Genomic DNA, 18,017 nt, shown 5'->3' on the forward strand with positions numbered 1-18,017 from the left:
AAGATACAGGTGTTATTTTTAGATCTTTAATAAGTCACAAGGATCTAACCCTGTAAAGGATCCAAACCTGTAATACACACTCGCAGAGTTGGAAAGAGGACTATAGATAGAACTATGAGCATGTGTCATTCCTCATACAAGTATGTTATGTGTAGGTTGATGACATAAGGTCCCAAGTACAAACTACTATATATTGATGTGGGAAAAATGGTATCTCAGAGAAATTCTGCATACTGTAGCACACTGCTTTCAAACTTCTTCTTCCAGTCACTTTTGAGAACCAGTAGTATTTTTGTTTCTTGAGTTTGTGAAATACCCTGGGGATCTTTACAATAAAGTCTTCCTTTACTTCTATTACTTGAAGGTTGATGATGTTAATAATGAAATGATCAGAAAGATTTAGAAAACAATAATAATGTTAAAACTTTGGACTTTTAAACAGATGCTTTAAAATTCAAAGCATTCACATCACTTCAAAATTTATTACTACTAACCTCTCTGAAAGATTCATAACAGAGGTGTGAAAGTGTTTACAGACTGGAACTATCTCACGTCGTTCAACTTCAGTAAGCTCCAATGTTTCTAAGAATTTTACAGCTACGAGTTCAAGAGCATCTTCAGGCCATGACTAAAAATAAGAAAAATAGGTTTATAAAATTTCTGGGAGAGAGCAATAGAAGAGTAACACTTCCCCAAAAGAAATTGACTTATTACCCAACTAATGTAATTGTAACCCCTCTGTTCCTGCCATTGGGCTTCTGGACTTGCTGTTTGCTCTGGTTAGAATCTTCTTCTTGGGCCCTGGAGTTTGGCCTAGTGGTAGAGTGCTTGCCTAGCAGGCCAGAAGACCCGGGTTCAATTCCCTGGTACCACATACATAGAAAAAAGCCAGAACTGGTGCTGTGGCTCAAGTGGTAGAGCTCTATCCTTGAGAAAGCCCAAGGACAGTGCTCAGGCCCTGAGTTCAAAGCCCAAGACTGGCCAAAAAAAAAAAAAGATATCCCAATGGGGAGAATCTTTTTTCCTTCAACCTCCCATATTGAACCATGTTTTACTCCCTTAGGAAGATCAAGATCAACATTATGTGTCAACTTGACTGGACCATGAGGTGCCCAGATATTTGTTCAAACATTATTCTGAATGTTTCTGTGAGGATTTTTTTTAATTTTTCTTTTTATTTACTGACATATCAGTTTTACAGGCAAGAGGAGTTCATTGTTACACTTCCATACATGTTAACACTAAATCTGAATCAACTTCACCTTCTCTGTGAGGATATTTTTACATGAGATTAACATTTAAATAAAAAGAGTAAGTAATGTATATTGTCCTCTTCAGTGTCAGCAGACCATATCCAAACAATAGAAGACCGGTATAAAACAAAAAATGTTGGCTTTCTTCCAAATGGGGAAGAATTCATCTTCTCAGTTTTAAACTGAGACACTGATTTTAGTGTCTTCAGTCTTAAGGTGGAACATCAGGTTTTTCTGGATCTTAAGCCTTTAGATCAGAACTACATAATTGGTTTTCAGGTCTCCAGCTTGCTGACTGCATATCTTGAAACTTGTTTCCCCCTTAATCATGTGATCCAATTCTTACAATAAATCTCTTTTTAACTCTAAATATGTATAACACATATACATGCACATATGAATCTGAATAAGGATAAAATAGTTTAAAAGCATAAAATTGATAATCAATTGACAAAAGGAAAAAAACAAATGTACTAGAAATTATTAATAATATGAATAGCATGTATATATGCTGTTTTATGGTTCCTTATATGCCCTTCTTTCAACTAATTCATTTTCAAAATATTTCAGAAATTTGCTATCTTCATATGAATACCTTTTACATGTCAACATTATGGCTCCTTTATATAATTTTGGCTGCTGGATGCCTTTTGTGTCTTGCAATGTATAAGTTTCTTTTGGAGAATATCTAATCATATTAGCTCCTGGTGCCAAGCTCTACTTGTATGTTAAATACTTAAATACGATTTGAGTAAAATTCCAAGAGTTAACACTCCCCCACAAATAACAAACCTGAAACCAGTCAATAGTGCAGCAGTTGATGAGTGACGGGAACTGTCTCAATCGATTTCGAAATGCATCTCCAATGGGGCTAAAGGCTACCACCACATGAAGATTATCCTTGCAGCGATTCACAAAGAAAGCAAACAAGGCTAAGGGACTGAGTTCCTCATGCTTACTGCCAGCCTGAGCCACTGGGCGAACACCCTGGAGAATATCAAAATGATAAGAAAAGACAGATAACAGCTAATGTGAGCAGGAAGGCCTGGTAGTGCTTAGAAACTGCCACTTTCCAAAGGTGATTGTTCTTTAAATGGGAATATGGAGGTTAAATTTCTCCTGTGAATTAGGAGAATTGCTATTTCATATCAGCCTTTGTTATAGTCTTGATGTCTCCCACAAAAAAGCAAATAATTCTTATTTCATTTTGTTTTCTCTTCTTTTCTTCTTCCCCCAAACTAGGCCATGAACTAGTTATATTCTTCTTGGAGGTTTTCTACATTTCTAGCACTACATAAATGTGTGTTTTATTTGATTCCCAGACCTCAGAGGGTATTATCTTGTTACTTAGAACAGCAGGCTGCCTAATCTACTACGTTGAATGTACTTCAATGTAAATGGTATCTCTGGAGACAGAATGAGACATCGAGGTGTAAGTGATAAACTCTACGGATAAAAGTAGGGTTGGTAGGGCCGAGAGTTTGGCCTAGTAGTAGAGTGCTTGCCTAGCATGCACAAAGACCTGGGTTCGATTCCTTGGTACCACACACACAGAAAAAAATCCTGAAGTGATGCTGTTGCTCAAGTGGTAGAGCTCTGGCCTTGAAAAGAAAAAAACAACAAAAAAACCCAAAGACAATGCCCAGGCCCTGAGCCCAAGGCCAGGACTGCCCTACCCCCCACCAAAAAAAGTAGTGCTGGTAAATGAGAAAGGGAGAAATTACTACTACAAGAGCTCTTGTGTGGAAGCATTTTAGAAATTAGGATACAAGTATTTGATATCTGATGCATAAGTGCTCTATGACTTTTAAAATTTATGGTAATCCCTCTGTGCAACACATAAGAATAACAATAAAATAATATTTTAAAAGTTTGGCTTTTGTGTAACAGTATTGTCAGACAACATATTTCAATGTTTAAAATTTGTTTCTGAGTAATAGTAAGCTATAAGAAAAGTTAAGAATAAGGCTAGTTAAGAATAATTAAAGTCATGTTTATCTTCCTCCCATCCTCAAGTCATGCTTTCTAGTATCAATTTAAGATTCTAAACTCTATTAAACTCTATTAATAAGCCATGCTAAAACCATGCCAAGTAAAACACCTATTATTATGAAGATAGGATTTATAAAAGTAAAATTATGCCTCGCTACTATATTGGAAAGAATCTAAAATTAATACATGATTTTAAAAATTATGTGTTAAGCTAATACATTTTAATTTTTAGTTGTATAAACTATATTTAATCCTAAAAGTTAGAAAAAGGTTTCAAGATAAGAAAACTCCTATGCTGAGACATTTTCCCAAAAGCATTTACCTCCATCACTTCTTGCTTTTCATCTGCTGCAAAAATGTTAGGGACTTCTCCAGTATTGAGCACACTATCAATATCTTCTAGAAAAGCCTCCTCCTTAATCTGAGTGTCTGTGATTAAAAACACTGTCTTCTGGCCTTTCATGCCCACATTTCTCAACAGAGCCTTAAAGAAAAAATGCACTTGTAAGCAGAAAGTTGTAGATGCCTGTGGGTTTTGTTTTCCAATGCTTTCTTGTTCTTTTAACAACATGTCTAGTTAAGGGTACTTTGCTTCTGGAGGGGCTGTCAATCAGTCTTTATTTTTCTATTTTTATTTTTATTAAATTTTGATGGGACTTAAACTCAGGGCCTGAGCACTGTCCTCAGGCTTTCTCAAGGCTAGAACTCTACCATTTAAGCCACTGTACCGTTTCTGGCTTTTAGTTTCTATGTATTTGGTACCAAGGAATCAAACCTGGGTCTTTGTGCATGTTAGGCAAGCACTGTATCACTAAGCCAAACTTCCAGCCCCCTTTATTTTCATCTTGTACGTAGACAATACAAACTAGTCGGTTTCCCCAAATAAATAACCATTGATTAAGTAGAAGATATGTGATTTAAGCAGGACCCAATTCCACTGATAGTTCACTAAGAAGGACTTAAAAAAAAAATGCTTATTCTGAAATGGAGGGTCCTAAAGGCTGCAGTCTCAATTACTGGGACCATGTGTTTCCTTATGGAATGAGCCTGCTGTAGGTAAAACACAAGTGGAGAACAGCAGGGTCAAAGAAAGTAATTGTTTGAACTTGAGGCTTCATGCTTGGTAGACTTATGCTCTTCCACTTGGGCCATGCCTCCAGCAATGCTTTTTTTCTTTTTCTTTCTTTCTTTCTTTTTTTTTTTTTTTTGCCAGTCTTGGGCTTGGGCTCAGGGACTGAGCACTGTCCTTGGACTTTCTCAAGGCTAGAGCTCTACCACTTGAGCCTCAGCACCACTTCCAGCTTTTTTCTATGTATGTGGTGCCGAGGAATCGAACCTGGGTCTTCATGCATGCTAGGCAAGCACTCTACCACTAGGCCAAACTCCTGGCTCCAGCAATGCTTTTTGCTGGTTATTTTGGAGATGGACTAGCACATATCTCCCTAATCTGACTTTAACTACCATTCTTCATATCTGAATAGCAAGGACAACAGAAATGGACCAACAGGCCCAGCTAGAAAGAATAATTTCTTTCTTTCTTTTTTTTTTTTTTTTGCCAGTCCTGGGCTTGAGCTTAGGGCCTGAGCACTATCCTTGGACTTTCTCAAGGTTAGAGCTCTACAACTTGAGCCTCAGCACCACTTCCAGCTTTTTTTCTATGTATGTGGTACCAAGGAATCGAACCCAGGTCTTTGTACATGCTAGGCAAGCACTCTACCACTAGGCCAAACTCCTGGCCCAGAAAGAATAATTTCTTTTTTTTTTTTTTTTTAGAAAATTTAGAAACTCTTTGTTTTTTTTTCTTTTCTATTTTTTATTGTAATTAGTAAAAGGGTTACATGATATTTGCCAGATAGAAGGTGCGTTAATTCACATACATTGATACCCTTTCACATGTCTTGGTACCCGTTTCCCTCCCCCCCCACACCCCCCACCCTTCTTGGTTTTCCCCCCTTCCCTATCAAATTTCAAATATACAAATGCAAATAAATTCAATATATCAGATAACAAAGTGAGATACTATACCAATATGAGATAACCAAGGGACAGCAAAGGAGATGAGAGACAACATAGTACATTAAGGACAACAATCATTCATTATATGGCTTTTGTTTCACTATCCTGGAGGTCCTTTCAATTAGCTTCACATTATATGTCCTTATGTATCAAGATTTTGCTCTATTGCAAATCTCTGATAGTAGAGCCCAAGGTTTCTAGTGATTATGACAAATGAGGGAAACCATTGAGCCTAAGTTCCTTTCAGTCTGGCTTACTTCACTTAATATGATTTTTTCTAAGTCTTTCCATTTCCTAACAAATGGGGCGATGTCATTCTTTCTGACAGCAGCATAGAATTCCACTGTGTACAAATACCACAACTTGTTGATCCACTCATCAACTGAGGGACATCTAGGTTGGTTCCATATCTTTGCTATGGTGAATAGTGCTGCAATGAACATTGTTGTGCTAGTGGGTTTAGTATGTCCTTGTTTCTGGATGGTTGGGTAAATGCCAAGTAGTGGAATTGCTGGGTCATAGGGGAGTTCTATGTTTAGCCTTTTGAGGCACTGCCACACTGCTTTCCATAGTGGTTGGACGAGTTTGCACTCCCACCAACAGTGTAGTAGTGATCCCTCCTGGCCACATCCCCTCCAGCATCTGTTGTCATTCGTTTTCCTGATCCTGGCCATTCTAGCTGGAGTGAGGTGGAATCTTAGAGTTGTTTTGATTTGCATTTCTTTTATGACCAGAGATGTGGAGCATTTCTTCATGTGTCTATAGGCCATTTTTGTTTCTTCTTCAGAGAAGACTCTCTTTAAGTCTTTGGCCCATTTTTTAATGGGATGGTTGTTACTTTGGAGGTTAGTTTTGGAGTGATTCAATTTTTTGAGTTGTTGATATATTTTAGATATGAGGCCTTTGTCCGTTGTTTGGTTGGTGAAGATCTTCTCCCACTCTGTAGGCTTCCTGATTAGTTTAGTAGCTATGTCCTTTGCCATGCAAAAGCTCTGCAGTTTAATGCAGTCCCACTTATCCAGCCTTTCTCTGATTTGTTGTGATTCTTGGTCCTTATTAAGGAAGTTTCTACCTGTGCCAAGGAGGCCTAGTGTATCTCCTATTCCTTCCTGTAGAGGTTTCAGTGTGTCAGCTTTTACCTCCAGGTCTTTGATCCATTTGGAGTTAATTCTAGTGCAGGGTGACAAAGAAGGATCCAACTTTAGTTTTCTGCAGGTGCTTAACCAGTTCTGCCAGCACAACTTGTTGAAGAGGCTGTCTTTCTTCCATTCTATTTTTTTGGCTCCCTTGTCAAAGATTAGGTGGCCATAGGTCTGTGGTTTAATATCTGGGTCCTCAGTTCTATTCCATTGGTCTTCAGGCCTGTTCCTGTGCCAGTACCAAGCTGTTTTGAGAATTATGGCTCTGTAATAGAGTCTAAAGTTTGGAATTGAAATTCCTCCAGCGCTGTCCTTTCTGCTAAGAAGTGTTTTTGCTATACAGGGTCTTTTATTATTCCATATGAAATTTTGAATTGCCTCTTCTATTTCTTTAAAGAATGACATTGGTATGTTGATGGGTATTGCATTGAATTTGTAGATAGCTCTTGGCAAGATTGTCATTTTCACAATGTTGATTCTTCCAATCCAGGAGCATGGGAGGTTTTTCCATTTCCTTAGTTCTGCTTTAATTTCCTTTTTTAGGGTTTTAAAGTTTTCGTCAAAAAGGTCCTTTACATTCTTAGTTAAGCTAATTCCTAGGTACTTTATTTTCTTTGAGGCTATTGTGAAAGGAGTTTCTTTCCTGATTGTTGCCTCGTTCCTCTCACTGTTGGCATAAAGGAAGGCAGTTGATTTTTGAGGGTTGATTTTATAGCCTGCTACTCTTCCAAAGCTTTGGATCAGCTCTAGGAGCTTGGGAGTAGAGTCTATAGGATTCTTTAAATACAGAATCATGTCATCTGCAAAGAGGATGACATGTAGGGGGATCCCTACTTGGATCCCCTTTATGCTTGCTTCTTGCCTTATTGCACTGGCTAGGAATTCTAGTACTATGTTAAAGAGGAGTGGAGAGAGTGGGCATCCTTGTCTCGTTCCTGATTTTAGAGGGAACGGCTTTAGATTTTCACCATTAAGTGTAATACTAGCTGTGGGTTTCTCATACACAGCCTTTATTACATTGAGGAATGTTCCATGGATTCCTAGTTTCTCCAGAGCTTTTAACATAAAGGGGTGTTGGATCTTGTCAAATGCCTTTTCCGCGTCTATTGAGACAATCATGTGATTTTTGTCTTTGCTCCTGTTGATGTGTTGAATTATATTAATTGATTTGTGTATGTTGAACCAGCTTTGCCTCCCTGTGATGAATCCAGTTTGATCATAGTGTATAATTTTTTTGATGAGTTGTTGTAGACGGTTGGCCAGTATTTTGTTGAGAAGTTTTGCATCGATGTTCATCAAAGAAATAGGTCTATAGTTCTCTTTCTTTGATGAATCTCTGTCTGGTTTTGGGATGAGGGTTATACTGGCTTCATAGAATGAGGTTGGTAAGGAACCTTCATTTTCAATTTCGTTGAAGAGCTTGAGGAGTATTGGTGTGAGCTCTGCTTTGAAGACCTTATAGAATTCAGCTGTGAATCCATCTGGCCCTGGACTTTTCTTAGGTGGAAGTTCTCTAATTGCCATTTCTATTTCAGAGCTTGAAATAGGCCTGTTGAGTTGGCTTAGTTCTTCTTGGTTCAGTGTGGGTATGTTAATATTGGCTAGGAATTCATCCATCTCATCTAGATTCTCAAATTTGTTGGCGTAAAGGTTTGAGAAGTATTCCCTCATGATATTCTGGATCTTGGTAATTTCTGTCGTGATATTACCATTTTCATCTGCGATTTTGTTTATTTCGATATGCTCTCTTCTTTTTTTGGTAAGATTTGCTAAGGGCTTGTCAATTTTGTTGATTCTGAGAAAGAATAATTTTCTAAGGATATAATTTAAGCCCACAAAGGCCCAATCAAGGCCATATGTAAGGCATATTTCTTCTTTTGCTTAAAATAGCTTGAACTGTTTTTTCTTTCCTTTGTTATTGCCAATTGTAACCAAAATAAAGATGGACTCTGCAGTGTGCTGGAACTGGTAAAATTTCAGGAACTTTGGGCCGGGAGTTTGGCCTGGTGGTAGAGTGCTTGCCTAGCATGCACGAAGACCCGGGTTCGATTCCTTAGTACCACATACATAGAAAAGAGCTGGAAGTGGTGCTGAGGCTCAAGTGGTAGAGCTCTAACCTTAAGAAAGTCCAAGGACAGTGCTCAGGCCCTGAGCTCAAGCCCACGACTGGCAAAAAAAAATTCAGGAACTTTGAAGCAGATTGTTAAATGCAACCAAAATTTGAAAATAATTTTTATAAATTTACAATAAAGTAAAATATGGATATAAGCAGTATGGCCAATGGCTCATGCCTGTAATCCTACATACTCATTAGGCCAAGATCTAAGGATAATAGTTCAAAGCCAGATCAAGAGTCTAAGAGATTCATCTCAAATGAAATACCAAAGTGCTAGAAGTGGAGCTGTGATTCAAGTGGTAGAGCACCAACTCCAAGACCAGCACACACACTCACAAAAGTTCAATTAAGATAGGCTAAAAGATATTATGCTGGCCAGGAGTTTGGACTAGTGGTAGAGTGCTTGCCTAACATACACGAAGAGTGAGGTTTGATTCTTCAGTACCACATATATAGAAAAGCTGGAAGTGGTGCTGTGGCTCAAGTGATAGAGCGCTAGCCTTGAGAAAGCCCAAAGACAGTGCTCAGACCATGAGTTGAAGCCCAGGCCAAAAAAAAAAAAAAAGACTATGCTGAGAAAGTTCCTCTTAACATTGATTTGCTTGTATTTAAAAAGAAGAAAAAGATCTCAAATTAATGAGTATATATTTTCAAGAAGCTAGAAAAGTAAAAGACAAAGCCCAAAGTTAGCAAAATGAAAAAAAATCTAAAAGTTAAGAGCAGAGATATAGTATATAGAATAGAAAAAATCAATAAAATTAAGATTTTAAAAAATCAACAGCTTTGCTGGGTATTGTGGCTCATGCCTGTAATCCTAGCTACTGGGGAGGCAGAGATCTGAGGATCAAGATTCAAAGCCAGCCCAGGCACAAAAGGATCTGAGACTCTTATCTCCAATTAACTTCTAGAAAACGGGAAGTGAGGCTTAGCTCAAGGGTAAAGTAGTAGCCTTGAGCTTAAGAACTCAGGGACAATGCCCAGGCCCAGTTCAAGCCCCATGACACCCCCCCCCACACACACATCATCATCAGCATTGACAAAGCCTCAAGTAGATTAAGAAAAGAAGAAAGAAAATAGTATGAACCATGATTTTACAACAAGTTAAATAACCTAGAAAAGATGAATGAGATTATAGAAATAGTTACAGCACAAAAAGTTAGCAAAGATGAGTCAGGAGTGTAGCCTAGTGGTAGAATGTTAGCCTAGCATGCACGAAATCCTAGATTCAATTCCTCAGTACCACATTCATAGAAAAAGCCAGAAGTGGTGCTGTGGCTCCAGTTCTAGACTTGAGAATGCCCAAGGACAATGCTCAGGCCCCAAGATCAAGCCCTGGGACTGGCAAAAAAAAAATTAGTAAAGTACCCAAGACAACAGAGTTAACAAATAATACAAAACAGAAACCAAGACTAAATTTTGTCTAACTTCAAAGTCCATGTTATTACTTCTAAGAAGCAGAACAGAAAATATGCTGCTAAGTCTATTCTGTGATTAGAGGTGAATGATTTTTTTCCTCTAAGGTTAGTGTGAAAAAATTATCTAAGGGCCTGGGAGTCTGGCCTAGTGGTAGAGTGCTTGCCTAGCATGCACGAAGACCCGGGTTCAATTCCTTGGGACCACATGCATAGGAAAAAGCTAGAAGGGGTGCTGAGGCTCAAGTGGTAGAGCTCTAACCTTGAGAAAGGTCCAAGGACAGTGCTCAGGCCCTGAGCTAAAGCTGAGGTCTGGCAAAAAAAATTATCTAAATAAAATTTTTCTTCTCGTCTTCAAAGCAGAGCTCACACCAATACTCCTCAAGCTCTTCAACGAAATTGAAAATGAAGGCTCTCTACCAAACTCATTCTATGAAGCCAGTATTACCCTCATCCCCAAACCAGACAGAGATTCATCAAAGAAAGAGAACTATAGACCTATTTCTTTGATGAACATCGATGCAAAACTTCTCAACAAAATACTGGCCAACCGTCTACAACAACTCATCAAAAAAATTATACACTATGATCAAACTGGATTCATCACAGGGAGGCAAAGCTGGTTCAACATACACAAATCAATTAATATAATTCAACACATCAACAGGAGCAAGGACAAAAATCACATGATTGTCTCAATAGACCCGGAAAAGGCATTTGACAAGATCCAACACCCCTTTATGTTAAAAGCTCTGGAGAAACTAGGAATCCATGGAACATTCCTCAATGTAATAAAGGCTGTGTATGAGAAACCCACTGCTAGTATTACACTTAATGGTGAAAATCTAAAGCCATTCCCTCTAAAATCAGGAACGAGACAAGGATGCCCACTCTCTCCACTCCTCTTTAACATAGTACTAGAATTCCTAGCCAGTGCAATAAGGCAAGAAGCAAGCATAAAGGGGATCCAAGTAGGGAAAGAGGAAATAAAACTATCCCTCTTTGCAGATGACATGATTCTGTATTTAAAGAATCCTATAGACTCTACTCCCAAGCTCCTTGAGCTGATTCAAAACTTTGGAAGACTAGCAGGCTATAAAATTGACCCTCAAAAATCAACTGCCTTCCTTTATGCCAACAGTGAGAGGAACGAGGCAATAATCAGGAAAGAAACCCCTTTCACAGTAGCCTCAAAGAAAATAAAGTACCTAGGAATTAGCTTAACTAAGAATGTAAAGGACCTTTTTGATGAAAACTTTAAAACGCTAAAAAAGGAAATTAAAGCAGAACTAATGAAATGGAAAAACCTCCCATGCTCCTGGATTGGAAGAATCAACATTGTGAAAATGACAATCTTGCCAAGGGCTATCTACAAATTCAACGCAATACCCATCAATATCCCAATGGCATTCTTTAAAGAAATAGAAGAGGCAATTCAAAATTTCATATGGAATAATAAAAGACGCCGTATAGCAAAAACACTTCTTAGCAGAAAGGACAGCGCTGGAGGAATTTCAATTCCAAACTTTAGACTCTATTACAGAGCCATAATTCTCAAAACAGCTTGGTACTGGCACAAGAACAGGCCTGAAGACCAATGGAATAGAACTGAGGACCCAGATATTAAAACACATACCTATGGCCACCTAATCTTTGACAAGGGAGCCAAAAAAATAGAATGGAAGAAAGACAGCCTCTTCAACAAGTTGTGCTGGCAGAACGGGCTAAGCACCTGCAGAAAACTAAAGTTGGATCCTTCTTTGTCACCCTGCACTAGAATTAACTCCAAATGGATGAAAGACCTGGAGGTAAAACTGACACACTGAAAACTTTACAGGAAGGAATAGGAGATACACTAGGCCTCCTTGGCACAGGTAGAAACTTCCTTAATAAGGACCAAGAATCACAACGAATCAGAGAAAGGCTGGATAAGTGGGACTGCATTAAACTGCAAAGCTTTTGTATGGCAAAGGACATAGCTAGTAAATTAATTAGGAAGCCTACAGAGTGGGAGAAGATCTTCACCAACCAAACAACGGACAAAGGCCTCATATCTAAAATATATCAACAACTCAAAAAATTGAATCACTCCAAAACTAACCTCCAAAGTAACAACCATCCCATTAAAAAATGGGCCAAAGACTTAAAGAGAGTCTTCTCTGAAGAAGAAACAAAAATGGCCTATAGACACATGAAGAAATGCTCAACATCTCTGGTCATAAAAGAAATGCAAATCAAAACAACTCTAAGATTCCACCTCACTCCAGCTAGAATGGCCAGGATCAGGAAAACGAATAATAACAGATGCTGGAGGGGATGTGGCCAGGAGGGATCACTATTACACTGTTGGTGGGAGTGCAAACTCATTCAACCACTATGGAAAGCAGTATGGCAGTGCCTCAAAAGGCTAAACATAGAACTCCCCTATGACCCAGCAATTCCACTACCCAACCATCCAGAATCTAGGGCATACTAAATCCACTAGCACAACAATGTTCACTGCAGCATTATTCACCATAGCAAATATATGGAACCAACCTAGATGTCCCTCAGTTGATGAGTGGATCAACAAGTTGTGGTATTTGTACACAATGGAATTCTATGCTGCTGTCAGAAAGAATGACATCGCCCCATTTGTTAGGAAATGGAAAGACTTAGAAAAAATCATATTAAGTGAAGTAAGCCAGACTCAAAGGAACTTAGGCTCAATGGTTTCCCTCATTTGTCATAATCACTAGAAACCTTGGGCTCTACTAGCAGAGATCTGCAATAGAGGAAAACCTTGATACATAAAGCCATATAGTATGAAGCTAATTGAAAGGACCTCCAAGATATTGAAACAAAAGCCATATAATATGATTGTTGTCCTTAATGTACTATGTTGTCTCTTATCTCCTTTGCTGTCCCTTGGGTATCTCATATTGTTACAGTATCTCACTTTGTTATCTGATATATTGAATTTATTTGTATTTGGTTATCTGAAACTTGATAGGGAAGGGGGGGAGTCGGTGGTGGGTGGGGGGAGGTTACCAAGACATGTGAAAGGGTATCAATGTATGTGAATTAATGCACCTTCTATCTGGCAAATATCATGTAACCCTTTTATTAATTACAATAAAAATATATATAAAAATATTTTTTTCTTCTTATATCTCTATAGCCCTTTTTTGCTTGGCTTGGGTTCTACCATTGTGAAAATGGTAGGTGAAAATAGTAAGTGAACTGCAAAGGACTCAAGAAAAATCAGTTCTCTTTTAATTTTTAGAATACAAAAATTCAATTGAGAAGGATCTATGAGAGTGGAAGACTAGCAATATCTCCTTTCTTTTTCTACATTATTTCTCTTTTAGAATTCTCTACAAAAGACCAAGATAAGCATGAAGCAGTAAGTGTACATTGCACTACTCTCCTGGTTGCTGAGACAGGAACAAAATTCTGAAGAAACTTTTAAAACAATGACATTTTCATGATTGAAATCATGAAGTTCATTTTTTTAGGTGCTAAGTATCTAGCCCAGGATTTTGTGTACATTTTATGTATTCACTCAACTACTAAGCTACATGCCCAGCCCATAAGGCTCATATTTTACCATCTGCTGGAAGTATATTTATCTGAAATATATCCCAGAACAAAGTTTAAAATTATGATTAAGAGCCGAGCCCGTGGGCCACACCTATAATCCTAGCTACTCAGGAGGCTGAGACCTGAGGATCAAAGTTTAAAGCCTGCCCGGACAATACTGAAGCTGAGAGAGTCTTATCTCCAATTAATCACTAGAAAACAGGAAGTGGGGCTGTGGTTCAAGGGCCGGGCGGTAGCCTTGGGCTGAAGAGCTCAGGGACAGCACCCAGGCCCAGGGATAGGGCAGTAGCCTTAAGCTCAAGAGCTCAGGGACAGTGTCATGTCCCATCATCCCCTTGCCCCCCACCCCATTCGCCAAAAAAAAAAAATAACAAAGGCCGGAAGTTTGGCCTAATGTTTGCCTAGCATGCACAAAAATTCCGGTTTGATTCCTCTATACCACATATATAGAAAAAGCTGGAAGTGGTGCTATAGCTCAAGTGGTAGAATTCTAGCCTTGAGAACACCAAGGACAGTGCTAGGGCCCTGAGTTCAAGACCCAGGACTGGCAAAAAAAAAATCACAATTACCAGCATGACTTGCTATTAGAAAGACTTGCTTAACAGCACATCTCTCTCAGCATCTGTGTCCTGATTGGTAAAACAGAGAGACAACTGTGCCTGCTGCATTTTGCTCTCATACATGTAGAATAAGATCATGTAAGTAAAGTGGTCAGGATGGGGAGCAGCACACATAGCATGTACTGAGTAGATAATATTAAAATCACCACCACACAGATTAGCTATCCCTTTATTAGCATTTTAAACATAAGGTTTGTTCATAATTTTACCTTCAGATCTTCTCTCCATTCGTTCATACCATAGCTTTTTGAAATTTCTGGTTGGAAAATCTGCATTTTTGCCATAGATGAAGCCAGACGAGTTAAAGATTGCCGACCACTTCCTCCAAGTCCAACAAGCAAAGCATTTCCACCAGATTGCTTCAAAATTCGACATATTCTTGATAGGTGTTCTAAGACATACCTGCCAGAAAATGGCAATCTTATTATCATGACAATATACATATTTTATGACATCATATATTTCCCTGTAAATATGCACAAAATTTATTTTTAAAATAAAAACTTGCAAATTAAGGCTGTTCTTTTTTTTTTTTTTTTTTTTTTTTTGCCAGTCCTGGGCTTGAGCTCAGGGCCTGAGCACTGTCCTTGGACTTTCTCAAGGCTAGAGCTCTACCACTTGAGCCTCAGCACCACTTCCAGCTTTTTTCTATGTATGTGGTACCAAGGAATCGAACCCGGGTCTTCATGCATGCTAGGCAAGCACTTTAACCACTAGGCCAAACTCCCGGCCTAGGCTGTTCTTATAAATGTAGGAATATATACATATAGAGAAAGTTCAAAGAAACATAGGTTATGATGGAGGACAAAGTGAGTCTCTAGCTACAAAAGAGAATTCAAAAAAGTTACTTGTATTTCATATCTTCATATAAAAATGATGTGTTATATTTTTCTTTATATCTTTTTGTACATTTAAAATATTTCATAAATAGAAATTTCTAGCATCAATATAAAAATGAAAGTACCTAAAAATAACAAGATTCATTCTTGTTTTGTGAGTTTGATTGTACTCATCTAAGCACTGATCTACAATGTCACTAAAATGGTGGATATTTGGAATTTCAATATAAGTTCTATCATCTCCTTCAAGGTCAGGATTCATATAATCACCAAACATGAGATTCCTTAAATCTTCCTCAGATACCTATAGGACAAAAATGGATAAATTACAAAATCTAAAATCTTTTTAAAAATAAGCTTAAGAAATGTACAAAATTTCGTTTTATTCGTGTTAGGAAAGGTCATTATATATATGTACATATACATGCATATAGACTTAGTTTTAAAATTTATTTTATTTTATTATTATCTTTAAATAGTTGTGCATAGGGGTTTGTTTCAAAATGCAATGCATCTTGGTCAGTGTTACTCCTTTGATCATTCTCCTCCTTACCTATTCCAATCTTACTCATCTCCTTAAGTTACCTGGTTTCATTTTCAATATGTATATTGAGTACTGTGACTATATTTGCCTATCATGCCTCTCTCCATTCTTTTGCTCTCTCCCCTTAAGGTGCACCCTTCTCAGACAAAACATGTTTCAGCTTCCTGAGTATTCATTTTGTTAAACTGTAAGTTAATTGTTCAAGGAATTACACCATTGGAATCTATTCCTGCATATGCATACATTAGTCCATTTAATTTTGTATAATAATGGCCATGTATGTATCTTGCATATGTTTATATTTTAAATCTAACTTCAACATCTGAGAGAAAATATGTCCTTTTTGTCCCTCTAAGCCTTAATTTACATAACATAATTTTTTTAGGTCCATAAATTTCCCCAAAATGATATAACATTATTTTTCCTGATGGATGAACAATATTCCATTCTACAAAATATAGTATATGCACAATTATTACATATTAATATTCAATTATATGTATTATATACTAGATGTGATATACTATGTCACATATTATATATATCATATATTATATATTATCACATTTTCTTGATCTATTCGTATATTGTAGGACATTTTTTGAACATTAAGGTAGGAAATACTGTTGTTCTAAAATTAATATATAAATATATAAAGGTAGTATTTAAAATTATATCTTTTTTTTTGTCGGGTCATGGGGTTTGAACTCTTGGCCTGGGCACTATCCCTGAGCTTTTCACCTCAAGGCTAGCTCTCTTCCTCTTGGGCCACATCACCACTTCCCTAAAATTCTATCTTTATGAAATAACAATAAAAGTTCTGAGGTTCTTACCATGTCATGAGATAGGTTATCAATGTTTGTGAAGTTATGCACCTTCTAACTGGTGAATATAATGTAACCCTTCTATTAATCACAATAAAAAATTTTTGAAGAAAAACAAAGTTCTGAGGTTCTTTTCCCTAATAGTCTTTAGAATCATTTTGTGTAACTCCATATATCAAGTAATTACTAGAGATTAATACCATCACATTTATTGTATTATTTAATCCTATCATGTAAGACTTTATCTTTAAATAACTTATACATTGCACATATTCCTCTGAAAACCTCTCAAAATAAACACCTACCCATGACAGAATTTGAAAGAATAAGTTCAGTAACAAGTAATAATATATTTTAGATAACAATTATATATTTTAGATAATAAAATATTTATAGATAACAATTCATAAAATGTAATAATTCATAAAACTTTAAACTGCTTTAAACTGACATGATCTAATATATACTAAATGTACTCACTGGTGCATTCTCTTTCCTCAAATGTGAAAAGACACCATCAAATGATTCTTTAAAATGGTCTTTTATAACACTTTTAATTAATTTGAAGAGCCAGTTTCGATCATTATCATTAACAAGTCGATCATAAAACACCCGAAGAACCTCATGCACAAATAGACGAATCATAGTGTGCTTGCTCTCCACAGCATCTCTTTCAATGAGTAAGCAACCCAGGATGACACGTGAAAAATCACGCAAGTTGAAGGTATAATGAGATTTTGTGGGAGTGGGCAAAAGATTTTGCATGGATTGTTTATATATCTGTATATGGAATATACAAAAAAGCAAAAATGAAATGCTCTTAATTAGCAAATCTGTAACAAATAATGTAAGAATTGTATGTTCTATCAGGTTATATCAACTTGGAAAAATGTCAAATACCATGCCTAATGTAGAATTTATGTTTATTTTTGTCTATTCTGCTCAAGCAGGCATTATGAAATTGAAGAATTTGACAATCCCTCAGCTTAGATTCTGTCCAATCTTACCTCTATTTCCTGTTTGTAATCACTGTTCCACTTAAGGATGACTTGAATTTAAAACTGCAATAGTGAAATCAGATAACTCATTCTGAAGTTTTCCAAATAAGGAGGATGAGATAATATCCTATTATCATTGACTTCAAAACATATCAACACTTCAATAACAACAATAAAATTATACTGTAAAATTCCTAAATATCATTCCATCTATGCTTCATAATAAATTGTACATTATAGATGTAATAGGATATAATAAAAAAACAAACACAAAAAACAAATCTGTACATCATCTTCTTTCTCTTTGTCCTTTTTTTATTGTAATGTTAGTTATATTCGCCAGATAGTAGGTACATTACTTCTCTCTTTGTCTCTTTGTGATACCCCCTCTTTATCCTTTTATATAGCCTCTCTGTCTTCCTTATATACTCTTGGTATAATATGGAAATAAAATATATTTGTACTATATTTATCAGAAGGTTAACATTTTCTTTAAGGAAGTCAATTTACATATGTGCAATATAATCTGACAAATAATAGCAAAGTTATTTTAGATTTGTATTTTAGATTTGTATAATTCATCCTCTGTGTCAAACTCCACACATAGGATTCTAAAAAGTAAAAAGGGAGAGTATTCTTCTTTTCCATATCACATTCTACACAAGTCCCCTACTTTTCAAAG

At 36.9% G+C, this 18,017-nt stretch overlaps 1 protein-coding gene across 2 annotated transcripts in view; it reads right to left on the bottom strand.

The window, feature by feature from the left end:
• Positions 1–18,017, bottom strand: part of Dnah12 (dynein axonemal heavy chain 12) — a 160,908-nt gene that overhangs the window by 69,852 nt on the left and 73,039 nt on the right. For both annotated transcript variants that reach the window (XM_090322530.1, XM_090322537.1), the window contains exons 40-45: positions 16,818–17,117; positions 15,095–15,273; positions 14,340–14,532; positions 3,568–3,729; positions 2,046–2,240; positions 495–628 (exon numbers count right to left, since the gene is read on the bottom strand). In XM_090322530.1, the coding sequence (XP_090178656.1) occupies positions 495–628; positions 2,046–2,240; positions 3,568–3,729; positions 14,340–14,532; positions 15,095–15,273; positions 16,818–17,117 (1,163 nt within the window). The remainder of the gene's footprint in view (positions 1–494; positions 629–2,045; positions 2,241–3,567; positions 3,730–14,339; positions 14,533–15,094; positions 15,274–16,817; positions 17,118–18,017) is intronic.

Source organism: Megascapheus bottae, chromosome 2, assembly GCF_031878675.1.
Source record: "Megascapheus bottae isolate mThoBot1 chromosome 2, mThoBot2.hap1, whole genome shotgun sequence".
Lineage (NCBI taxonomy): Eukaryota > Metazoa > Chordata > Mammalia > Rodentia > Geomyidae > Megascapheus > Megascapheus bottae.